The sequence below is a fragment of the Hylobates moloch genome, unplaced genomic scaffold (genome assembly GCF_009828535.3).
Source record: "Hylobates moloch isolate HMO894 unplaced genomic scaffold, HMol_V3 SCAFFOLD_16, whole genome shotgun sequence".
In the NCBI taxonomy this organism is placed as follows: domain Eukaryota; kingdom Metazoa; phylum Chordata; class Mammalia; order Primates; family Hylobatidae; genus Hylobates; species Hylobates moloch.
In genome coordinates, this window is record NW_026652291.1 from 58,157,779 (window position 1) to 58,177,919 (window position 20,141).

The 20,141-nt window shown below is 54.0% G+C and overlaps 1 protein-coding gene across 6 annotated transcripts; it reads left to right on the plus strand.

Moving 5' to 3' along the window:
• The first annotated feature begins 388 nt into the window (after positions 1–388).
• ARHGEF40 (Rho guanine nucleotide exchange factor 40) lies at positions 389–20,100 on the plus strand. Of its 6 annotated transcripts, none has more exons than XM_032180427.2 (24): positions 389–532; positions 3,178–3,375; positions 4,062–5,307; positions 5,459–5,626; positions 5,772–5,892; positions 6,482–6,578; positions 6,684–6,764; positions 6,895–7,011; positions 8,302–8,397; positions 8,498–8,613; positions 9,006–9,132; positions 10,765–10,887; positions 10,978–11,121; positions 11,611–12,221; positions 12,346–12,580; positions 12,931–13,017; positions 13,929–14,144; positions 14,847–15,017; positions 15,768–15,945; positions 17,088–17,192; positions 17,407–17,550; positions 17,771–18,003; positions 18,924–18,970; positions 19,108–20,100. In XM_032180427.2, exons 1-23 carry the CDS (start codon positions 530–532, stop codon positions 18,963–18,965), a joined length of 4,659 nt encoding a protein of 1,552 aa, XP_032036318.1. In that variant the 5' UTR covers positions 389–529; the 3' UTR covers positions 18,966–18,970; positions 19,108–20,100. The 6 variants fall into 6 exon arrangements, with proteins under 6 accessions (XP_032036318.1, XP_032036319.1, XP_032036320.1 ...); XM_032180428.2 differs by lacking the exon at positions 17,771–18,003 and adding an exon at positions 18,054–18,184; XM_032180429.2 differs by lacking the exons at positions 17,407–17,550; positions 17,771–18,003 and adding an exon at positions 18,054–18,184.
• Positions 20,101–20,141: the final 41 nt, after the last annotated feature.

The window sequence follows — 20,141 nt, forward strand, 5'->3', positions numbered from 1 at the left end:
GCTTTCCAGCCGCAGGAAGACCCCAGTTCTGGGAAGGGGCGGCCCAAGGGAATTCACGCACGCCCCAGCCTTTGGAGCATCCCTTGCTGAGGCTAAACTGATCCCGCGGGGAGCGAGGCCGTGGCGGGAAAAGAGGGGCATCCTCGGCTGGGCGGGCCTCCGAGGGTCAGGGTCGAGGTTACCCGCTGGAGGGCGGGGCGGAGAAGAAAGAAGGTTGCCGGTGAACGGGACAGATAGGCTGGGGACGCCCGGGGAGCGGCAGAGAGTCTCGGCGCGGGAGACGGAGTCCCGGCAAGGGGTCCCGCGCGGAGGCGGGGGCGGGCGCTGAAGGGCGGGGCGGGGAGGGGCGGCCGTCTCGGCCCTCCCTGGCTGGGCCCCGCGGCCTGGAAGCCGGAGCGGGCCGAGCCGCCACCGCGGCCGGAGCTGTCCCTTGGCCAGACCCGGCGAGACACGAGCGGCGGGAGGGAGGCGGTGGCGCGCCCGGCCCCGCCCGCCCGACCAAGCTTCGGACGCGGCCCGGCGCCGAGCCATGGTGAGTCCAGCGTCGCAGCCCCCTGGGTCCCCTCGGCCTTCGCGCAGCCCGCTCTGGGCCCCCAAGTCCCCAGCCTGGTGCCTCCCGAGCCTGCCTCGGACTGTTCAGCGCTCCTGGGACTCTCCTCTCTCCCATCCCCCCTTCTTCTATTTGTCTGTCTGTCTGCCCGACTGTTTAGCTCTGTCCCCACCGGGTATTGCCCTCACCCTTTCTTCCTCCTCTCCTCCGCCTCCTCCCCCATCCTCCCTTTGGTCTCTCCCCTAATCCACACACCTCCCCGCTCCCCGCCCTCCTCTGTCCTGACCTGTGCCTTCCTTTCCTGGAGCTTCCCTCCCCCTCCTGGTCCGAGCTCCTTACCCGCGGGAGACCCCTGCGGGTTGGTCCTGCAGCGGCCCTGGAAGAGGCCCGGCCCCTCGGGTCATGAGAACTGACCTGGATGGAACCACCATTTTCCATCCCTGTCCCCAACCCGGTGAGGCAGGCCCACCCATCCGGCCCTAGGGGACTGGCCACAGCTGTGGCTGGGCCGGGTCCAGGGGTATGGCCAAAGAGGGAAATTCCCGTAGAGAAAAAGAGCTGCCTCAGGATAGTTGGGGGTGCTTGGGGGGAGCTCACAGTACCAGGGGGTGTGACACTGCCAGAGCCGACCGGAGTTTGCGGAGGAGGGAAGTGCCCCAGAGCTCTTGCTGCAGGGAACTGAAGGGCTGCCTCAGGGCACTCCTGCTACAGAGGGGAGGGAACACGAGCCGGAGCTCCCTGCAGGGAGTAGGAGACCCTGGCAGCAGCAACTTGGGGCGCTGGAGGGTATGCTAAGGAGAAGCCCACACCAACAGGAGTGAACACTGCCCTGGGAACTTTCACTGCAGAGTACTCTGAAGCACCGCTGCGAGAGTGGGCACTGCCAGAGAGGGCGCCCACTGCAAAGAGGGCGGGGGCATGGCCAAGGGGGCGCTCGCTGCAGAGTGGAGGAGGGGGAGAGGCCTTGCCAGGGGGAGCTCACCGCAGGGAGTGGAGGAGGGGCAGGGGCACTACTGGGGCCGCCCCTCTACGGAGGGAAGGGCACCCTCTGGCAGGGAGGCTGGAGGAAGAAGAAAGAGGAACTGGGCCAGGGAGAGCTGACTCAGTCTCTCTGGTCTCCTCTCTGGTCCCCGCCAGCAGGAGGCTGAGTCTCCGTGCTCCCGCCCGCCGCCTCCCTCCCCAGACCCCTCCTCCCCTCCTGCTGCTGCCGTTTCCTGTGGCTGAGACTCTAGCTCAGCCATGAGCTCACCGCCCCTAATGGGTTGCAGCTGCCTCGCTGCTCAAGCCCTAGCTCCGCACTCCCTGCCTTGGAGCAGACGGCCCCACTCTGCCTCACCCCCGCCCATCTCCACCTTCCCCCCACCCACGCGCACTGCGTCCGCCTGGTCCCGGGAACACTGGGGGTCTGTCTGCTCGCCCACACACCTTGGGGCCGGGTCTGCGCGCTGACGCACTGAATGTCCGGTCTCTATAGTGGTTGCCCTAACTTCCCAGACGGTGGAGACAAACGGGCAACTCTGGATGGAGGAGCTCAGAGAAAAATAAGCTATTTTGTTTTATGGCAAAGGCAAGACATGGGGGTAGGGCAGGTAGAGACCAAGGTAAAGGCTGCATTGAGTATCCCCTTCCCCATTTACAGCAAAAAAGAAAAAAAAATTCCAGTAAAAGGAACTTCAAAGACTGTCTTGAAAAAGAAGTTTGCAAAGGAATAGCCCAAGGGGTGGTTGTGTAGGTTACGGGTTGGAGAAAGATGTCTCATTGACTCACTTAGGGAGGGGAGTCTGGATGAAGCAGGGCTGAGTCTTTTTGAGACTCCTAGTGGAGGTTGGCAGAGAGAGGTCCTACTGGAATCAGAAAAGACCAGGTCGAATGCGCACCATCAAGGCCTCCTCATCCCTTCCCACAAGTTCCTCTTGTGACTTTTTTTCTCTTTCAACTGCCCCCACCCGGTTCTTTGTAATCCAATCCCACATACTCTAAGATTGGGTGATTTTTCAGAGCCACTGTGGGAGAGGGAAGAGGGATGCTAGAAAGACCCAAGACAGTCACAGAGAGTCTTTCCATCCTCCTCATTCCACCAAATGACCATCTCTAGCATATAAATGACCATCTCTCTTTCACCAAATGATCATCTCTGGGACATAATTGTGGGTGATGGCACCTCCACTTAAGATGGGGAGCTCTGGATGGTGAGTCTTATGAGAGGGGATTTGCAGGATGGCTGTGTGGAAATCTCCCTCATCCCCTCAAGTTCTCAGCCATAAGCTCAGTCCCCTGACAGCCCAGAAGCCTGTCTTTTCTCTCCTGGGAAAGATCTATGCAATCACCCCAACTCACGAGCACCTGGAACAGCCCTGATCAGAGGCATTCACAACAAATTCTCCCTGGATCTCCAAAGCCAAGGTATCAGAGCTTGATTGTTGAGTGCCCTGCCAGGCACTCAACACTCTGGCCCAGCCCCACTCCCATTCTGGGCTCATCAGCCAGCATTTCCTGAGTGCTCACCTTTTGCCCACATTGTACAATGGGGGCTTTGGAGAACACAGCCACCCCTAGACCAGTGCAGCTCCCAAGGAGCCATGATTGGGTGATCTCTAGGGATCTGCAGCCTGGTCCTATCTCTACAGGAGCCTGAGCCAGTGGAGGACTGTGTGCAGAGCACTCTCGCCGCCCTGTATCCACCCTTTGAGGCAACAGCCCCCACCCTGTTGGGCCAGGTGTTCCAGGTGGTGGAGAGGACTTATCGGGAGGACGCACTGAGGTACACGCTGGACTTCCTGGTACCAGCTAAGCACCTGCTTGCCAAGGTCCAGCAGGAAGCCTGTGTGAGTGGCCATGCATCACTATTCTGCCTTCCCCAAGATCCACTGCCACACTCTACAGACTAGCCAGGCTGACTAATGCCCCCACTAACCTAGAGATACAGCCTCCCCTAATACTGATCTCTCCAGAATCACTTAAGCTTCATTCTCTGACCTCCCACAAACTTTCACCTTCACAGGCACTGACCATTCAGATACTAACACACACACATTCATCTTCCCCAAATTCATCTTGACCCCTAAGAAACACTGACCCCCAAAGACCCTAACTCTCCAGACCCAATTCCAGACATCTTCTCCCCCCATAAGAATTTCTCAAGACACTAACTCCTCCCCCGTACATTAGTCAACAGAGATCCTTCATTTCTATAGATATAAAGACTCCTAAGAGTCTTTAACTTCTCCAAGACAATGGCATCTGCTGACCATGTCTTGGTAACGATTCAGTTCTTACCCTCCCCCACACGGAACTAGCTTCCTAAAGAAGCTTCCTACTACTGGGAGACTGATCAGTCCCAATCCCTTCCTCTCTGCCACCTGAATACCCCAAATCTTCCCTCCTGCTCTCCTGAGAGTATAACTTTGCAGGCATAAGGCTGGTCCTGCCTAGGGTGGGCCCATTCTAACTGCCCTCTTCTGCTGGTTTCTTCAGCAGAGGCCTGAGTGCAGCTTCCCACCTCTTTCCCCAGGCCCAATACAGTGGATTCCTCTTCTTCCATGAGGGGTGGCCGCTCTGCCTGCATGAACAGGTGGTGGTGCAGCTAGCGGCCCTACCCTGGCAACTGCTGCGCCCAGGAGACTTCTATCTGCAGGTGGTGCCCTCAGCTGCCCAAGCACCACGACTAGCACTCAAGTGTCTGGCCCCTGGGGGTGGGCGGGTGCAGGAGATTCCTGTGCCCAGTGAGGCTTGTGCCTACCTATTCACACCTGAGTGGCTACAAGGCATCAACAAGGACCGGCCAACAGGTCGCCTAAGTACCTGCCTAGTGTCTGCGCCCTCTGGGATTCAGCGGCTGCCCTGGGCTGAGCTCATCTGTCCACGATTTGTGCACAAAGAGGGCCTCATGGTTGGACATCAGCCAAGTACGCTGCCCCCAGAACTGCCCTCTGGACCTCCAGGGCTTCCCAGCCCTCCACTTCCTGAGGAGGCGCTGGGTACCCGGAGTCCTGGGGATGGGCACAATGCCCCTGTGGAAGGACCTGAGGGTGAGTATGTGGAGCTGTTGGAGGTGACGCTGCCCGTGAGGGGGAGCCCAGCAGATGCTGAAGGCTCCCCGGGCCTCTCCAGAGTCCGGACGGTACCCACCCGCAAGGGCGCTGGAGGGAAGGGTCGCCACCGGAGACACCGGGCATGGATGCACCAGAAGGGCCTGGGGCCTCGGGACCAGGATGGAGCACGCCCACCCGGCGAGGGGAGCAGCACCGGAGCCTCCCCTGAGTCTCCCCCAGGAGCTGAGGCTGTCCCAGAGGCAGCAGTCTTGGAGGTGTCTGAGCCCCCAGCAGAGACCGTGGGAGAAGCCTCCGAATCTTGCCCGCTGAGGCCAGCGGAGCTTAGAGGAGGAGGAGGCGGCCAGGGGGCTGAAGGACCACCTGGTACGCCTCGGAGAACAGGCAAAGGAAACAGAAGAAAGAAGCGAGCTGCAGGTCGAGGGGCTTTTAGCCGAGGAGGGGACAGTGCCCCACTGAGCCCTGGGGACAAGGAAGAGGCCAGCCACCAAGAAGCCTTTGGCAATCTGCCCTCACCAAGTGAGCACACGCTTCCAGAATGCAGCCTGGTTAAGGAGGAATATGAAGGCTCAGGGAAGCCAGAATCTGAGCCAAAAGAGCTCAAAACAGCAGGCAAAAAGGAGCCTCAGCCCTCTGAAGCCTGTGGGCCTGCAGAAGAGGGGGCCAGAGAGAGAGAGCTGGAGGGGCCAGACCTGGTGTGCCTGGCAGGTGAGATGACACTGAGTGAGGCTCATGGGGCAAGGGCCAAAGCAGGTCGGGCCTATAGGAGGGGCCAGAAGGAGGAGCAGGGTTAGGCTGGGAGCAGAACAACCAGAACCATCTTAACTTCAGTCCCATTTTTCTGTCTGTGTCTGTGCAGTACACGCAGGCCCAGAAGGCCTCCTGTCTGACACTCCAACACCTCCGCTGGAGACTGTGCAGGAAGGAAAAGGGGACAACATTCCAGAAGAGGCCCTTCCAGTCTCCGTCTCTGATCACCCTGATGTAGCTTGGGACCTGATGGCATCTGGATTCCTCATCCTGACGGGTCAGTGGGCATCAGTGGGTGAAGGGAAAAAGGACTGGGAAAGAGAAGCAATTGGGTGGGCTTGGGGACTGGGGGAGGCAGGGCGGAAAGGAGGTAGGCATGGACTGCTCCCAGCCAGGACAGCCTGGCCATTTTGTGTCTTCAGGAGGGGTGGACCAGAGTGGGCGAGCTCTGCTGACCATTACCCCACCGTGCCCTCCTGAGGAGCCCCCACCCTCCCGAGACACGCTGAACACAACTCTTCATTACCTCCACTCACTGCTCAGGTAACCGAGGCCCAGTCCTGGCACCCTGGACACTAACCTCCTGATTCATGAGGACCCTCACCTCCTTCTTCTCAGGACACTGACCTTCTGACCTCTAAGGACAGCTACTTCAACCTTCAGATTTCAAGTCATTGACCTTTGGCCTTACTGACCCTGACCTCCAGCTTCATATCTTCACTGATCCTCAAAAGCAACACTGTTGACTTTCACTCTCTTCCAACCCTACCAAGATCATCAGGACATTGGTTCACTTATTCAACATTTATTGAGCACTGAGTACCTATTAGGCATCATACTACAGGCTGACACTGAATGCATGCCATTCCAGAACAGAATTCTTAACTTTCCAGACCTTAATCCCTTGACCTAGTAGCCATATGAATATAGACTCCTGACTGCTAGGTCACTTCCTCTTGTACACACATCCCAGAATTTGGCCCTTTGCCCATTTCTTCCCAAATGTACCAGCAACTAATTTCTCCTGAGGACTGTTAACTAGAAACAGACCCTGTATGTCTGCCTTGCCTTATCTGCTATCCCCCAGCACACACACACACAGCAGCCTCCTTGGCTCTTCCTTTTCCCACAGGCCTGATCTACAGATATTGGGGCTGTCCGTCCTGCTGGACCTTCGTCAGGCACCTCCACTGCCTCCAGCACTCATTCCTGTCTTGAGCCAACTTCAGGTAACCACGCCTTGAACAGGCAGTTCCCCGGATCCTAACTCTTCACTAGTGGCCAGTCCAGGACACCCAATTGCCCAGTTTAGGGTTATTCTTCTCTGCCCTTAGGACTCAGGAGATCCTCCCCTTGTTCAGCGGCTGCTGATTCTCATTCATGATGACCTTCCAACTGAACTCTGTGGATTTCAGGTTTGAGCCCTTCATTCCTACCTAGTTTCCCATCAGTAGTGGAGAGAGGAGAAGAGGCTGGCTGGAGCCCCAGGCTGGTTTCTGAGTCCTTGGGTGCCCAGGAAGAAACCCCCTGCCTTACCCTCTACAGGGTGCTGAGGTGCTGTCAGAGAATGATCTGAAAAGAGTGGCCAAGCCAGAGGAGCTGCAGTGGGAGTTAGGAGGTCACAGGGACCCCTCTCCCAGTCACTGGGTAGAGATACACCAGGTAAGCTTCCCCTCTACCACCTAGCATGCTGGGAGCCAGGAATAACCTAGCTGAAGACATTCTAGGAGAGAGGCCAGGTCCAGGACGTACCATGGGGTTGCAAAAAAGTGGTTTCCATTCCATTCAATTCAACAAGTATTAATGGCTCCCAAATCATGAGGAAAACACGTGCACTGCGCCATGGTCTACTGGGGAGATAGGAGGAGTGTGTTAAATTATTATAATTATTATTTTTAGACAGTCTCACTCTGTCGCCCAGGCTAGAGTGCAATGCTTCAATCACAGCTTACTGCAGCCTTGACCCTCTGGACGCAAGCGATCCTCCCACGTCAACCTCTTGAGTAGCTGCGGCTACAGGCAGGTGCCACCACACCCAGCTAATTTTTGTATTTTTTTTTTTTTTTTTTTGTAGAGACGGGGTTTTGCCATGTTGCCCAGGCTGGTCTCAAACTCCTGGACTCCAGTGATCTGACCGTCTCAGCCTCCCGAAGTGCTAAGATTACAGGCATGAGCTACTATGCCCAGCCAAATAAATTCGTAATATGACATTAAGTAGTATATGATTTTTGGTGGGAGATAAATCATGAAACAAGTAGAGAAGAGTGCAAGATAGTGTCACTGGGTTTCTGGAAAGCACTGAGAGTCAAAAGGCTGGTTGTTATTCGAAATTACTTTACCTCACTTGCAGAAATAGTGCCTTTTCTGTATCCGCTCCTTGCACCAACATCCAGCCCTCAGGATCCTCATCAGCGAAGTGTAATAACAATCACAATAGAATTGCTAAAGGTCCTTCCAGCATTTTTCTCATGTAATTCTATGAATATAAGTGTTGTGAGTATTCAAGAAGAAAGAAATAAACATGATTTGAGCTGAGTATGAAAGGGGTCTGTAGATGGTCTCTAAGCTTCGCCTTTAGTGTCAAAGGGGAAATTGACATGAATAGGCGGAGAGAGGGGGTGTGACAGGGTGAAGCCCCACTGAAGACAGAGAGAAAGGAAAGTCACAGTTACCAAGCTGGACAATGTGCCAGGCCCACGTTAGATGCTAAACTGGCATCATCTCCCTAAAAATCACAGAAGTCTTTCTTATCCTGACTTTACAGTTGAGGAACTGAAGTTCAGGAAGGTTTCTGAACCTGCCCAACATCATACAATTAGTTAGCAACAAAGTCAGGAACTGAATTCAGCATTGCCTCCATAAAAGTCTCTGGGGCTACCTCACCCCAACCCTAGGGCTTAAGTTCCTTCTTAAACTCTGATCCTCAACTCCATCCCTGCGTGTGGGTTTCAGGAAGTGGTAAGGCTATGTCACCTGTGCCAAGGTGTGCTGGGCTCCGTACGGCAGGCCATTGAGGAGCTAGAGGGAGCAGCAGAGCCAGAGGAAGAGGTATGAGATGAGATGGGACAGTGGGGAGGTGGGATTGGGATGGGGCTGGGGTGGAGACTCTCTGGTGGAACCCCAACTGGCAACTCCTCCCTATCCCCAGGAGGCAGTGGGAATGCCCAAGCCACTGCAGAAGGTGCTGGCAGATCCCCGGCTGACGGCACTGCAGAGGGATGGGGGGGCCATCCTGATGAGGCTGCGCTCCACTCACAGCAGCAAGTACGAGGGATGGGTGTGCGGAGGCAGGTGGAAGTGGGAGGTGGAGACACAGCCGAAGGCTGCCAACAAACCTTAGCTGCCAGACCATTCTTACTGTGCATATATCTGGGCAAGATACTATGTTTTCACACTTACCATCTCATAACCCTCACAACATCCTTGTGTGCCATTTACTATTACAAATGAGGATTTGGAGGATCAGAAATGTTAACTGTCTTGGCCAACATCGGTCAGTAAAGAGTCAGGATTCAAACCAAAGCAGTCAGGGTTCAGCCCATGCTTTTGATCCATGCTGCTATGCAACCTCTCATGTTTGCATCCCTCAGAGGCATGGAAGGACAGAATTCAGGGGCTGAACAAGGGAAATGATTCATTCTTTGCTCCTTCCCCAGGCTGGAGGGCCAAGGCCCAGCTACACTGTATCAGGAAGTGGACGAGGCCATTCACCAGCTTGTGCGCCTCTCCAACCTGCATGTGCAGCAGCAAGAGCAGCGGCAGTGCCTGCGGCGACTCCGGCAGGTAAGCCAGGACCCCCATGTCCCTCTTACTCAGCCTGGGAGTGTGGCCTCCAGCACCTTTCCCGTTGGTACTTATAGTTGATGGTGTTCTTCTAGCCTGGCTTGGTTGAACGCCCCTCCCTCTCTCCTCACATTTGTTGGTCAGTATGAGATTCAACAAGAGGGTGATAGCATCATAGCACCAGTAAAGAAAAGCCAGATCTCGCCCTCCCCACTGTGTATACTTGATCAAAAATGCTGAGAGACTGTGAGAGATGCTCCGCCGCCCTAGGGGATTCTGAAGAGCTGATCAACTCTGGAGTGCCTACCCCCTTAGCTGAAAAATAATAAAAGTCTATTGATACCAGCTCATTAGTTACACTGCCACACACGCACGCTTAACTCCTTATGCGATGTCATCCCTCAGACCTGAGGCCGGAAAGGTCCCACCTCCCTCCACCTTGGAAGGAGAGAGCATTGAAAGCACCTAAGAGGAACTACAGGCTTCTTTCTTTGCGGGAAAGATTCAGGAATAAGGCTGGCTTCTCTGAAACTCGATTCTTCTCTCCTGGGGTTAAGAGCCCCATAGGGATTTGCTCTCCACCCTACCATGTGGGGTAGAGGGGGCTTTGAAATCTGATTGTTCCTCCTTAGCCCCGAGCATGGTGAGTGGACACTTCATGGACCTGCATGTGGGCATCAGGGGAAAGGTCACCTCAGGGCCGGTGCTAAAGCTGGGGCCAAGACTTTCTGTTTCCTAGGATTTCTTCATATTGGCTTCCTCTAAGCCAATATCCTAGAGATGGGTTGCATCTCCTCCTGTTTGCTTACCTGCTTGTTAGCTGTTTCCCCAACTGTTTAAAAACAAGATTTGGAGTCTAACGTGCTCAGCTTGAGTTCTAGTTCTGCCATGTGTAAGATGTTGGACAAGTCATGAAGCTTCTCTGAGTTCTCAAGTCCTCATCTGTAGAATGGGGATGGTAACAATTAACTCATAACATGGTTAGAAAGATCAAATGAATTCAGCAAAGGACTATAAAAGTAGTTATTGTTGGCACTGGCTATTAGGAACAGTCTCAGACTTCTCATCCTCAGGCTGTCCCACCCTCAGCTTCCAGCCTTTCTTCAGAGGAAAATATTACCATCCCTTTTTGGTCAAACATCTCAGAACCAGCATGAGAGTCCATATAGCCCCATATTAGGAAATTAAAGCCGGCCACACACACACACACACACACACACACCCCTTCTGTGCTGTTTCTCCAGGCTTTGTCCCTAGGACCCTTTCCCACCGGTTGCCAAGGCTTGGTGAAGGCCCTCAGTCATCCCTATGACCCTCATCCTGCCTTTGGTTCACCCCAGTTTGATGTACTTCACCCTTGGGCATAGCCTGGAACTTTGACCCACCTCCCTCAGTGCTTCCCATCAGCCCAGCTTCCCTCTCATCTGCCTTACCAAAGATTTCTTACTCGGTTTCTCATTTGACCCTTGTGGAAACTATTACCATTCACTATTGTCATTCCCACATTGCAGATAAGATGCAATAGTTCACTCAAAGTTCTACAGATTGGGGTAGTGGGGCTGATGCTGGATCTCAGCCCTTCCTTGCCTTTCCACTCCATGACCCCCTGCCCTCCCACCCCATCTGCCTCAGGTGTTGCAGTGGCTCTCGGGCCCAGGGGAGGAGCAGCTGGCAAGCTTTGCTATGCCTGGGGACACCCTGTCTGCCCTGCAGGAGACAGAGCTGCGATTCCGGGCTTTCAGCGCTGAGGTCCAGGTGAGAAGGGGCTGGAGGACAAGTGAGAGGAGGCAGGGGGAGGCTACCTGGGAGTGAGGACCAGGTCTGAGCACAGCCTCCCTTCTCCAGGAGCGCCTGGCCCAGGCACGGGAGGCCCTGGCTCTGGAGGAGAATGCCACCTCCCAGAAGGTGCTGGATATCTTTGAACAGCGGCTGGAGCAGGTTGAGAGTGGCCTCCATAGGGCCCTGCGGCTACAGCGCTTCTTCCAGCAGGTGCATGCAGGGCCTTTTCCTTCTGTGCCCCCCATTTCCATTTATTCATTCCTTTCTGCCTAGAGAGGTAATCAAGTTGTTAAGAGTGGAGGCCAAGGAGCCCATCTCCTAGGTTTTTGCTCTTAGCTCTGCCACCTCCTTGCTGAATGACCTGGGACAAGATACTAAACTTGACTGTGCCTCCATAGATCTACCTCACAGGGCTGCTGTGGGGATTACACGAGGCAATACATAAAAGCCCTTAGCACAGAGCCTGCCACTCATAAACGTCGTATGAGTACTGGTTATTCTTTTATATAGGCTCTTCCAGCTCCATACCAACTCCGAGTGACATGGTTAGGGAGTGATGCTGGAACAGTGAGAAAACGGGAGAGTGATGGGCATTGGGAAGCCACAGGCAAGAGGACAAGGGCTGTCGTTGGGCATCCTTCATGAGCAACACAGGCCCTTACCCTTTCTCTCCCATCCCCAACCCCTTTGACTTTGTAGGCACATGAATGGGTGGATGAGGGCTTTGCTCGGCTGGCAGGAGCTGGGCCGGGTCGGGAGGCTGTGCTGGCTGCACTGGCCCTGCGGCGGGCCCCAGAGCCCAGTGCCGGCACCTTCCAGGAGATGCGGGCCCTGGCCCTGGACCTGGGCAGCCCAGCAGCCCTGCGAGAATGGGGCCGCTGCCGGGCCCGCTGCCAAGAGCTGGAGAGGAGGATTCAGCAACAGCTGGGAGAGGAGGCGAGCCCACGGGGCTACCGACGACGGCGGGCAGACAGTGCCAGCAGTGGAGGGGCCCAGTGGGGACCCCACAGCCCCTCGCCCAGCCTCAGCTCCTTGCTGCTCCCCAGCAGCCCTGGGCCACGGCCAGCCCCATCCCATTGCTCCCTGGCCCCATGTGGAGAGGACTATGAGGAAGAGGGCCCTGAGCTGGCTCCAGAAGCAGAGGGCAGGCCCCCAAGAGCTGTGCTGATCCGAGGCCTGGAGGTCACCAGCACTGAGGTGGTAGACAGGACGTGCTCACCACGGGAACACGTGCTGCTGGGCCGGGCTGGGGGGCCAGACGGACCCTGGGGAGTAGGCACCCCCCGGATGGAGCGCAAACGAAGCATCAGGTGAGATCCCAGCCCGACTGGTGCTAAGAGGCAGAGCCAACTGCCCAGCAGGAAAACAAGATGACATTGTTGGGGGTAGTGACTCCCTCCCACACCTCCTCTGCCACTCCTATTGTGCCTGCAGTGCCCAGCAGCGTCTGGTGTCTGAGCTGATTGCCTGTGAACAAGATTACGTGGCCACCTTGAGTGAGCCAGTGCCACCCCCCGGGCCTGAGCTGACTCCTGAACTTCGGGGCACCTGGGCTGCTGCCCTGAGTGCCCGGGAAAGACTTCGCAGCTTCCACCGGACACACTTTCTGCGGGAGCTTCAGGGCTGCGCCACCCACCCCCTACGCATTGGGGCCTGCTTCCTTCGCCACGTGAGTGACCCCCTCAACTTCTTCCACGTGCTCTCCCTTCTCTGTTCCAGCCTCATCCATCTGTCCCTTTCTCAGTACCCACGGCCCTCTCCTCCCATGTGTGGTCCGTGACCTTGGGGCCCAGCCCTGTTCCGTGGGCACTTCTGCCTCTACTCAGCCTCTGCGCCCTGCTCCCAAGAGCTGCCTGGACTATGCTCTCTCCACAGGGAGCCCTTCCCTCCCTGGTAGGCCGAGTGCTCCCTGGTGACCCATCCCTCATTTGGGCTACAGAGAGGATGGAGAGGGGGAAGAGAGAGGCTCGTCTGCAGGGGCCTCACCGGGGACACCTTATCTGTTTTTTACTGGGACAGGGGGACCAGTTCAGCCTTTATGCACAGTACGTGAAGCACCGACACAAACTGGAGAATGGTCTGGCTGCGCTCAGTCCCCCAAGCAAGGTAACTTTTTCTCCAACCTTCAGAAGAAAAGTAGAGGGGCCAGGAAGACCTAAAAACCCACCCAACAAATCCCTCAGGGAAAAAAAGCTTTCCTGGATGTGCCCAGGAATATCACCTATCAATCATCTCCTAGAATTGCTGAGGGTGGGACAAGCACTGGACTGGTGAGGCCAGGTTCTTATCCAGTCCACCTGAGAGACTGGGCAGGACTCCTGATTCCTCTGGGCCTCTATTTCCACATCTGGTAAATGGGGGCAATAGTCACTATAGCCAGCTCACAGGGAGGATCTGAGCATCAGAAGAGCTCACATCAAAAGACGTACAAGTGACTTTAAAAGTTCAAAGCCAGTGGCCGGGCGTGGTGGCTCACGCCTGTAATCCCAGCACTTTGGGAGGCCAAGGCATGTGGATCACGAGGTCAGGAGATCGAGACTATCTGGCCAATACAGTGAAACCCCATCTCTACTAGAAATACAAAAAGAAAATTAGCCAGGTGTGGCGGCGGGCACCTGTAGTCCCAGCTACTCGGGAGGCTGAGGCAGGAGAATGGCGTGAACCCGGGAGGTGGAGCTTGCAGTGAGCCGAGATTGTGCCACTGCACTCCAGCCTGGGCGACAGAGCGAGACTCCATCTCAGGGGAAAAAAGAAAAGTTCAAAGCCAGAGAGTACAGGGGATTACTATTTTGATTCTTCTTCCATTTCCCTTCAAGATATAGACAATGATTGCTGGCCTGCAGGCCCCCACCTGCTTTCTTTCCAGGGAGAAGGGTTTTGCCTTACTTCAGGGAGCATCTGGGCTTCATCTATACCCAAAAGCCTAGGGTATCACCCACCTACCCCCCAACCCCTGAGCTTGGCCCCCAGAGGCTCCAGCCCTCCCCTCATCCCTGTCTGTGTCCTCCTCAACCTAGGGCTCCATGGAGGCTGGCCCTTACCTGCCCCGAGCCCTGCAGCAGCCTCTGGAACAGCTGGCTCGGTATGGGCAGCTCCTGGAGGAGCTCCTGAGGGAAGCTGGGCCTGAGCTCAGTTCTGAGCGCCAGGCCCTTGGGGCTGCTGTACAGCTTCTCCGGGAACAAGAGGCCCGTGGCAGAGACCTGCTGGCCGTGGAGGCGGTGCGTGGCTGTGAGGTGAGGCCCTAGCTCCAGTCACTGCTGCTCAAACTGCCCAGCCCTGGCCTCAGAAGTCGTGTAGGTTGGTGACAGGAGAACCAGCCTCCAGGTCAGAGGGCTCCAGGCTTTAATTTCTAACCAGCTGGGTGGCCTTGATTGAGTCACTGAATTTCACTGGACTTCACTTTCCTCATTTGTAAATAAAGAAGCTATGTCCTCCCAACATCCCATGTTCCTACATCCGCCTTGTACTCTCCTGTTCCTTTCCTAATTGTTATCTTTCCCCATCTACCCCATACTTCCTCCCGCACCTCAACACCCAATACATACCTTGTCTCGTCTACATAGTCTTTTTCCAGCCCTGAGGTTCCAGAACATGTTGGAATCCTGTATCCTCCTCTGGAATAGACCTATTTCCCTTTCAGTTCTTTGCTGATTCTCTTCCTGGGTCCCCAGCATGCAAAGGCTTCCCCACAGGCAGCTATCAACCCTACTATGCAGTGCACCTTGCCATCTTCAGAGGCAGGGCTGTGCCGCTCAGCTGGGTGTGCTGTGCGTGGTGACCAGTGGATGGACCCTAGGCTGAGGGCTTCCCTGACTTCCTGACTCTACCTGAGAACCAGTGCATTAGGCCCCTTGCCCTATAAATCTATTTTTGCTCCCTGTAAAATACAAACAAAGGGCCCCTGGGCCAACCACTTTTCCTTTTCCTTTCTCCAGATAGATCTGAAGGAGCAGGGACAGCTCTTGCATCGAGACCCCTTCACTGTCATCTGTGGCCGAAAGAAGTGCCTTCGCCATGTCTTTCTCTTTGAGCATCTCCTCCTGTTCAGCAAGCTCAAGGGCCCTGAAGGGGGGTCAGAAATGTTTGTTTACAAGCAGGCCTTTAAGGTACAATTCCTGGAGTGAGTGGTGGAGGTGACAGGAAGTCATTCTCTTCTTGAGAACTCAGAATGTTCTGGAAATTCAACCCCAACACAGGTTCAGAATCTGCATCATCTAGAATAGGCTTTGGCTTGTAATCGACTATCGAGTTAGGGTGTCAGGGGATGTTAGAAGTCCCTGTCATTGGTCTACCTCATGAGGTTTTCCTTATCATTCATGCAGAACACTTAGGAGGCATTCCAAACCAGACTGGAAGAGGGACTTTCCCACTAAGTGCACACGTGCCTTCGGAATTAGGGGTGGTTCCTAGGGCATGAGGAGAAAGCAACTATACTTTGACTAAAGAATCCAAGAAGAGGGAGGCCTTGCTTTAGGGAAACAGCCTTGATATCCAGATAAGCATTTATAGCGACCTGTGGTCCTGGATCAGGCAGTGTGGAATGGATTCTAAGGGCTTCTAGACTTTGTACCCCCTGCACAAGTATAGCATAGAGGAAAAGGCCTGGGTCCAATTCCGGCTCTAATAAGCTGTGAGAAGCCTTTATACAAGTTGTTTCATGTTTCTGGCCTCATTTTCCCTTCTGTAAATTATGGTTGTTATGAAGACTAAATGTAGAGCACTTGGCACATGATAGGTGTTGAGCAAACGTTTACTGAACATCTATCAGATGCCAGGCGAAGCCCAGTGCTTGCCATGTGGCACCACCCAGCCAGGACTCACTCTGTCTTCGCCCGCTGCCCTCTGCTCTTCCTCAGACTGCTGACATGGGGCTGACAGAAAACATCGGAGACAGCGGACTCTGCTTTGAGTTGTGGTTTCGGCGGCGGCGTGCACGAGAGGCATACACTCTGCAGGCAACCTCACCAGAGATCAAACTCAAGTGGACAAGTTCTATTGCCCAGCTGCTGTGGAGACAGGCAGCCCACAACAAGGGTACTGGGCAGAGCTGAGGAAGGGGGTGCTTGGAGTCAGGGTTATAGCAGGAAGTTTTCTGGAGAGTGTGTGAACTGCTTGGGAAAACAGTTTATAGGATGAAGAAAGAATGGCTTATAATAAGATTCAAGATTTGGCTTGAGAGATGACTGAGGTAGAAATGAGCCTAAGATATATCAAAAAGAAAGAGAAAGCTGGCAAGTTTCAGGGAAGCAAGAGCAAGTAGGGGCCAGGTGCAGTGGCTCACGCCTGTAATCCCAGCGCATTTTGGGAGACCAAAGTGGGAGGATGGTTTGAGGCCAGGTGTTCAAGACCAGCCTGGGCACATAGTGAGACCCCGTTTCTACAAAAAATTTTAAAATTAACTGGGCATGGTAGTGTGCACCTATAGTCCTAGCTATTTGAGGGGTGAGGTAGGAGGATCGCTTGAGCCCAAATGTTCAAGGCTACAGTGAGCTATGATGGTGCCACTGCACTTGAGCCTGAGTGACAGAGCAAGACTCTGTCTTTAAAGGATTTAAAAAAAATTTTTTTAATAACGCAAATGGCTGGGAAAAGGAGGTGAGAAACTGCTCACTTGGATTTAAGAACTGCTGCTACTTGCTGTGTGACCTGGACTAGTTTTTTGTTTGTTAGTTTTATTTTTATTTTTGTTTTTTTGCGGCTTTACCTTGGTTTTAATTTTCTGTACTTCATTCTGCTCATCTGAAAAATGAAATAGTAATGTCTTAATCTTAGTGTAATAGGGATGATTAAGTAAGATCAAATATATGGCAGCACCTTGTAAACTGTAAAGGTATGTAAAAATGTGAGGTGTTTTTTTTTTTTTTTTTTTTTTTTTTGCTCTTAATGCCCAAGATGCAGAGTAGAAATTAGGCAGCTGGGATGCCAAACGGGCAGGATGCAACATACTGGAGGGAAGAGCCAGATATCTGAGGAGGAAGTCACACCATCATTGCCATCCATGTTGTGATAGTCAACAGGAGGAGTAAAAACAGACACCAGAGGAATGAAAGGGAGGAATGAGGATTGAGAAGGAACAACAAGAAAAACAACAACAACAACAAAAAAGCCAACCATGACATGCTGGGGCTAGAGAGAAGAGCAGGAAGAAGTTGGTAACAAGTGTCCTTATTCCCCAGAGCTCCGAGTGCAGCAGATGGTGTCCATGGGCATTGGGAATAAACCCTTCCTGGACATCAAAGCCCTTGGGGAGCGGACGCTGAGTGCCCTGCTCACTGGAAGAGGTGAGGGCCAGGGTGCTGGGGGGTGGCCCCCAGGAGTGAAGACCTTGACAATGAGGATACAAAGGGGAGGTGTGGTGGAAAGTCAGGAAAGGCATCTCGTCCCCAAATCAGTGGGACTGGCTGGGAGGCCCTCTGTGAGACTGAGGGTCATTCCAGGGAGCCAAGAGGGCTTTCCCACACCAGCACCCCACCCCCCACTCCCCACTCTCTGCAGCCGCCCGCACCCGGGCCTCCGTGGCCGTGTCATCCTTTGAGCATGCCGGCCCCTCCCTTCCCGGCCTTTCGCCGGGAGCCTGCTCCCTGCCTGCCCGCGTCGAGGAGGAGGCCTGGGATCTGGACGTCAAGCAAATTTCCCTGGGTGAGGCACCTCTCAAGGGGTGGCTCCCAACAGCTCGGTCATGGTGGTGATGTTCAGGCTGCTTGCTGCTGAGCAATTCCTTTTTCTAGCCAAGAAGCCCAGTTGCCATGACAACTATGTACAGCTTCCCCACTGCTAAAAGAGCCTTCGTCTGGTTGCTAGGGTGATGCTTACAACAGCCTGTTGCTAAGAAGCACTTCCTCTGTACCTCTCTCTCTAGCTCTCCTTGCGTTTCTATGGAAACTGCCTCAGCTTCCTGTTGTACCCTCCTGGTTCACCACGGCAATCCTTATAGTTTCCTGTCGCTTCTTCCCTGGTTGCTCTAATGATGCTGCTGACAATTTCCTGCCTCTTGGTAGGGGGTTCCCTTGCAACTGGATCGCTATGGTGACTCACAGCTTCCTGTTGCTATGGAGCTTTTTCTTCCCTGATGGAGCAGCTTGGTTGCTTAAGGTAATCTGGAGGGATTCTATACTCTGCTCTCACCCTAGCTTCCCCTTCAGCCCCAGAAACACTTGACTCTTCTGGAGATGTGTCCCCAGGATCAAGAAACAGCCCCAGCCTGCAACCCCCCCAGCCTGGGAGCAGCACTCCCACCCTGGCCAGTCGAGGGATCTTAGGGCTATCCCGACAGGTAAGTTCCTACAATGAGGCTGGGAATGAGGTGATCTCTGGCTGCTTTCTGGATGGGCTTTTCTGATCATTCAACCCCAAGGGGTTGGGGGAAAACTGTGAACTTGTGCTCCCAGCTGAGGCTACAGACTGGATTTATTATCTTGTCTACCTTTCTCCTCTCCCCGGGACCTGGCTAAGAGGCATCAAGGTCATAGGTTAAAAGGAATCTTAAATCAGGAGTATAGTGCTGGGGTGGATGGAAAGGGGAGAATGCCAATGGCCTGGCTTGGACTTGGGTTAAAATGGCAAAACTCAGGCCAGGTAAGGTGGCTCATACCTGTAATCCCAGACTTTCAGAGGCTGAGGTGGGAGGATCACTTGAGCCTAGGAGTTCAAGACCAGCCTGGGCAACATAGTGAGACCCCATCTCTACGAAAAAAAAAAAATTTTTTTTTAATTAGCTGGACTCTTGAGGGAGTCCCAGCACACCTATAGTCCCAGCTACTCAAGAGGCTGAAGCAGGAGGATCTCTTGAGCCCAAGAGGTTGAGACTTCAGTGAGCCATGTTTGTGCCACTGCACTCTAACCTGGGCGACAGTGAGCACCTGTCTCTAAAAAAATAAAAGTAAATAGCAAAATTCCAGGACTTTGGGTAGGAAAGAGAGGTGAATTGATAGGCTTGTGAGGAGGGATGGAGGAAAAGAAAGAGAAAGACAAGAAATATGTCCCTAAATTCACTGTAGTTTCTCTCCCCGCAGAGTCATGCTCGAGCCCTGAGTGACCCCACCACGCCTCTGTGACCTGGGTGAGTCAGCATCCCCAATTTCTACCACATCCAACACTCCTTCCATCTCGCATGTGCCTTCCTTCCTGTCCCCAGCTACTTGGGAGTCAGCTTCTTCCCTCTCCCAACTCATCTCCCTCTTCTCTCCTGGCTTCTAGAGAAGATCCAGAACTTGCGTGCAGCTTCTCCTCTCAGCACACTTTGGGCTGGGATGGCAGTGGGGCATAATGAAGCACTGGGCATCACTGAATTTCCTCCCTCTGCTTCCTGGACACAGAGGAGGTCTAACGACCAGAGTATTGCCCTGCCACCACTATCTCTAGTCTCCCTAGCTTGGTGCCTTCTCCTGCAGGAGCCAGAGCAGCCACATTGCTTGCCTTCATACCCTGGAGGTGGGGAAGTTATCCCTCTTCCGGTGCTTTCCCATCCTGGGCCACTGTATCCAGGACATCACTCCCATGCCAGCCCTCCCTGGCAGCCCATGTTCTCCTCTTTTCTCACCCCCTCACTTTCCCTGAGAAGAATCATCTCTGCCAGGTCAACTGGAGTTCCTGGTGACTCCATTCTGAGGTGTCACAAGAAACGAAGCTATGCAAACAATAACAGGAGGGTGCGACAGGGGAACTGTAGACTTTATATATGTAATTACTGTTATTATAATACTATTGTTATATTAAAGGTATTTACTCACACTTTGCCTCCAAGGAGCTACAGTAGTCCTGTGGATTAAGGTGATAAATAACTTGAGCACTTTCCCTCAACCAGCCCTTAACTAGAACACAGAAAATAAAACCAAGACTGGAAGGTCCCCTCTACCCCTCCCAGGCCCAGAGCTGACTGTGTATGAGCCTGGGAGAATGTGTCTCCTCCACAGTGGCTCCCAGAGGTTCCACGCACTCTCTGAAGCTCGTTCTCCCACACTGCACCTACTCCTTGAGGCTGAACTGGTCACAGACAAACTGGGATCCAGCACAGTCCAGCAGTTCTCAAAATGAGGTCCTCAGGCCACAGTGCGTGAGAACTTGCTTGGCTATTTGTTAAATGCTAATTCTTGGGCCCCATCAGAGCTGCTGCATCGAAACCTGGGGGTAAAACCCAATATTCTGCATTTCTTATCAAACTCTTTGGGTGATAACTAAGTGTCTGAAGAGGTGACTATTTCCTGACAGAAGGACCCAAAGAGGGAAGCAGG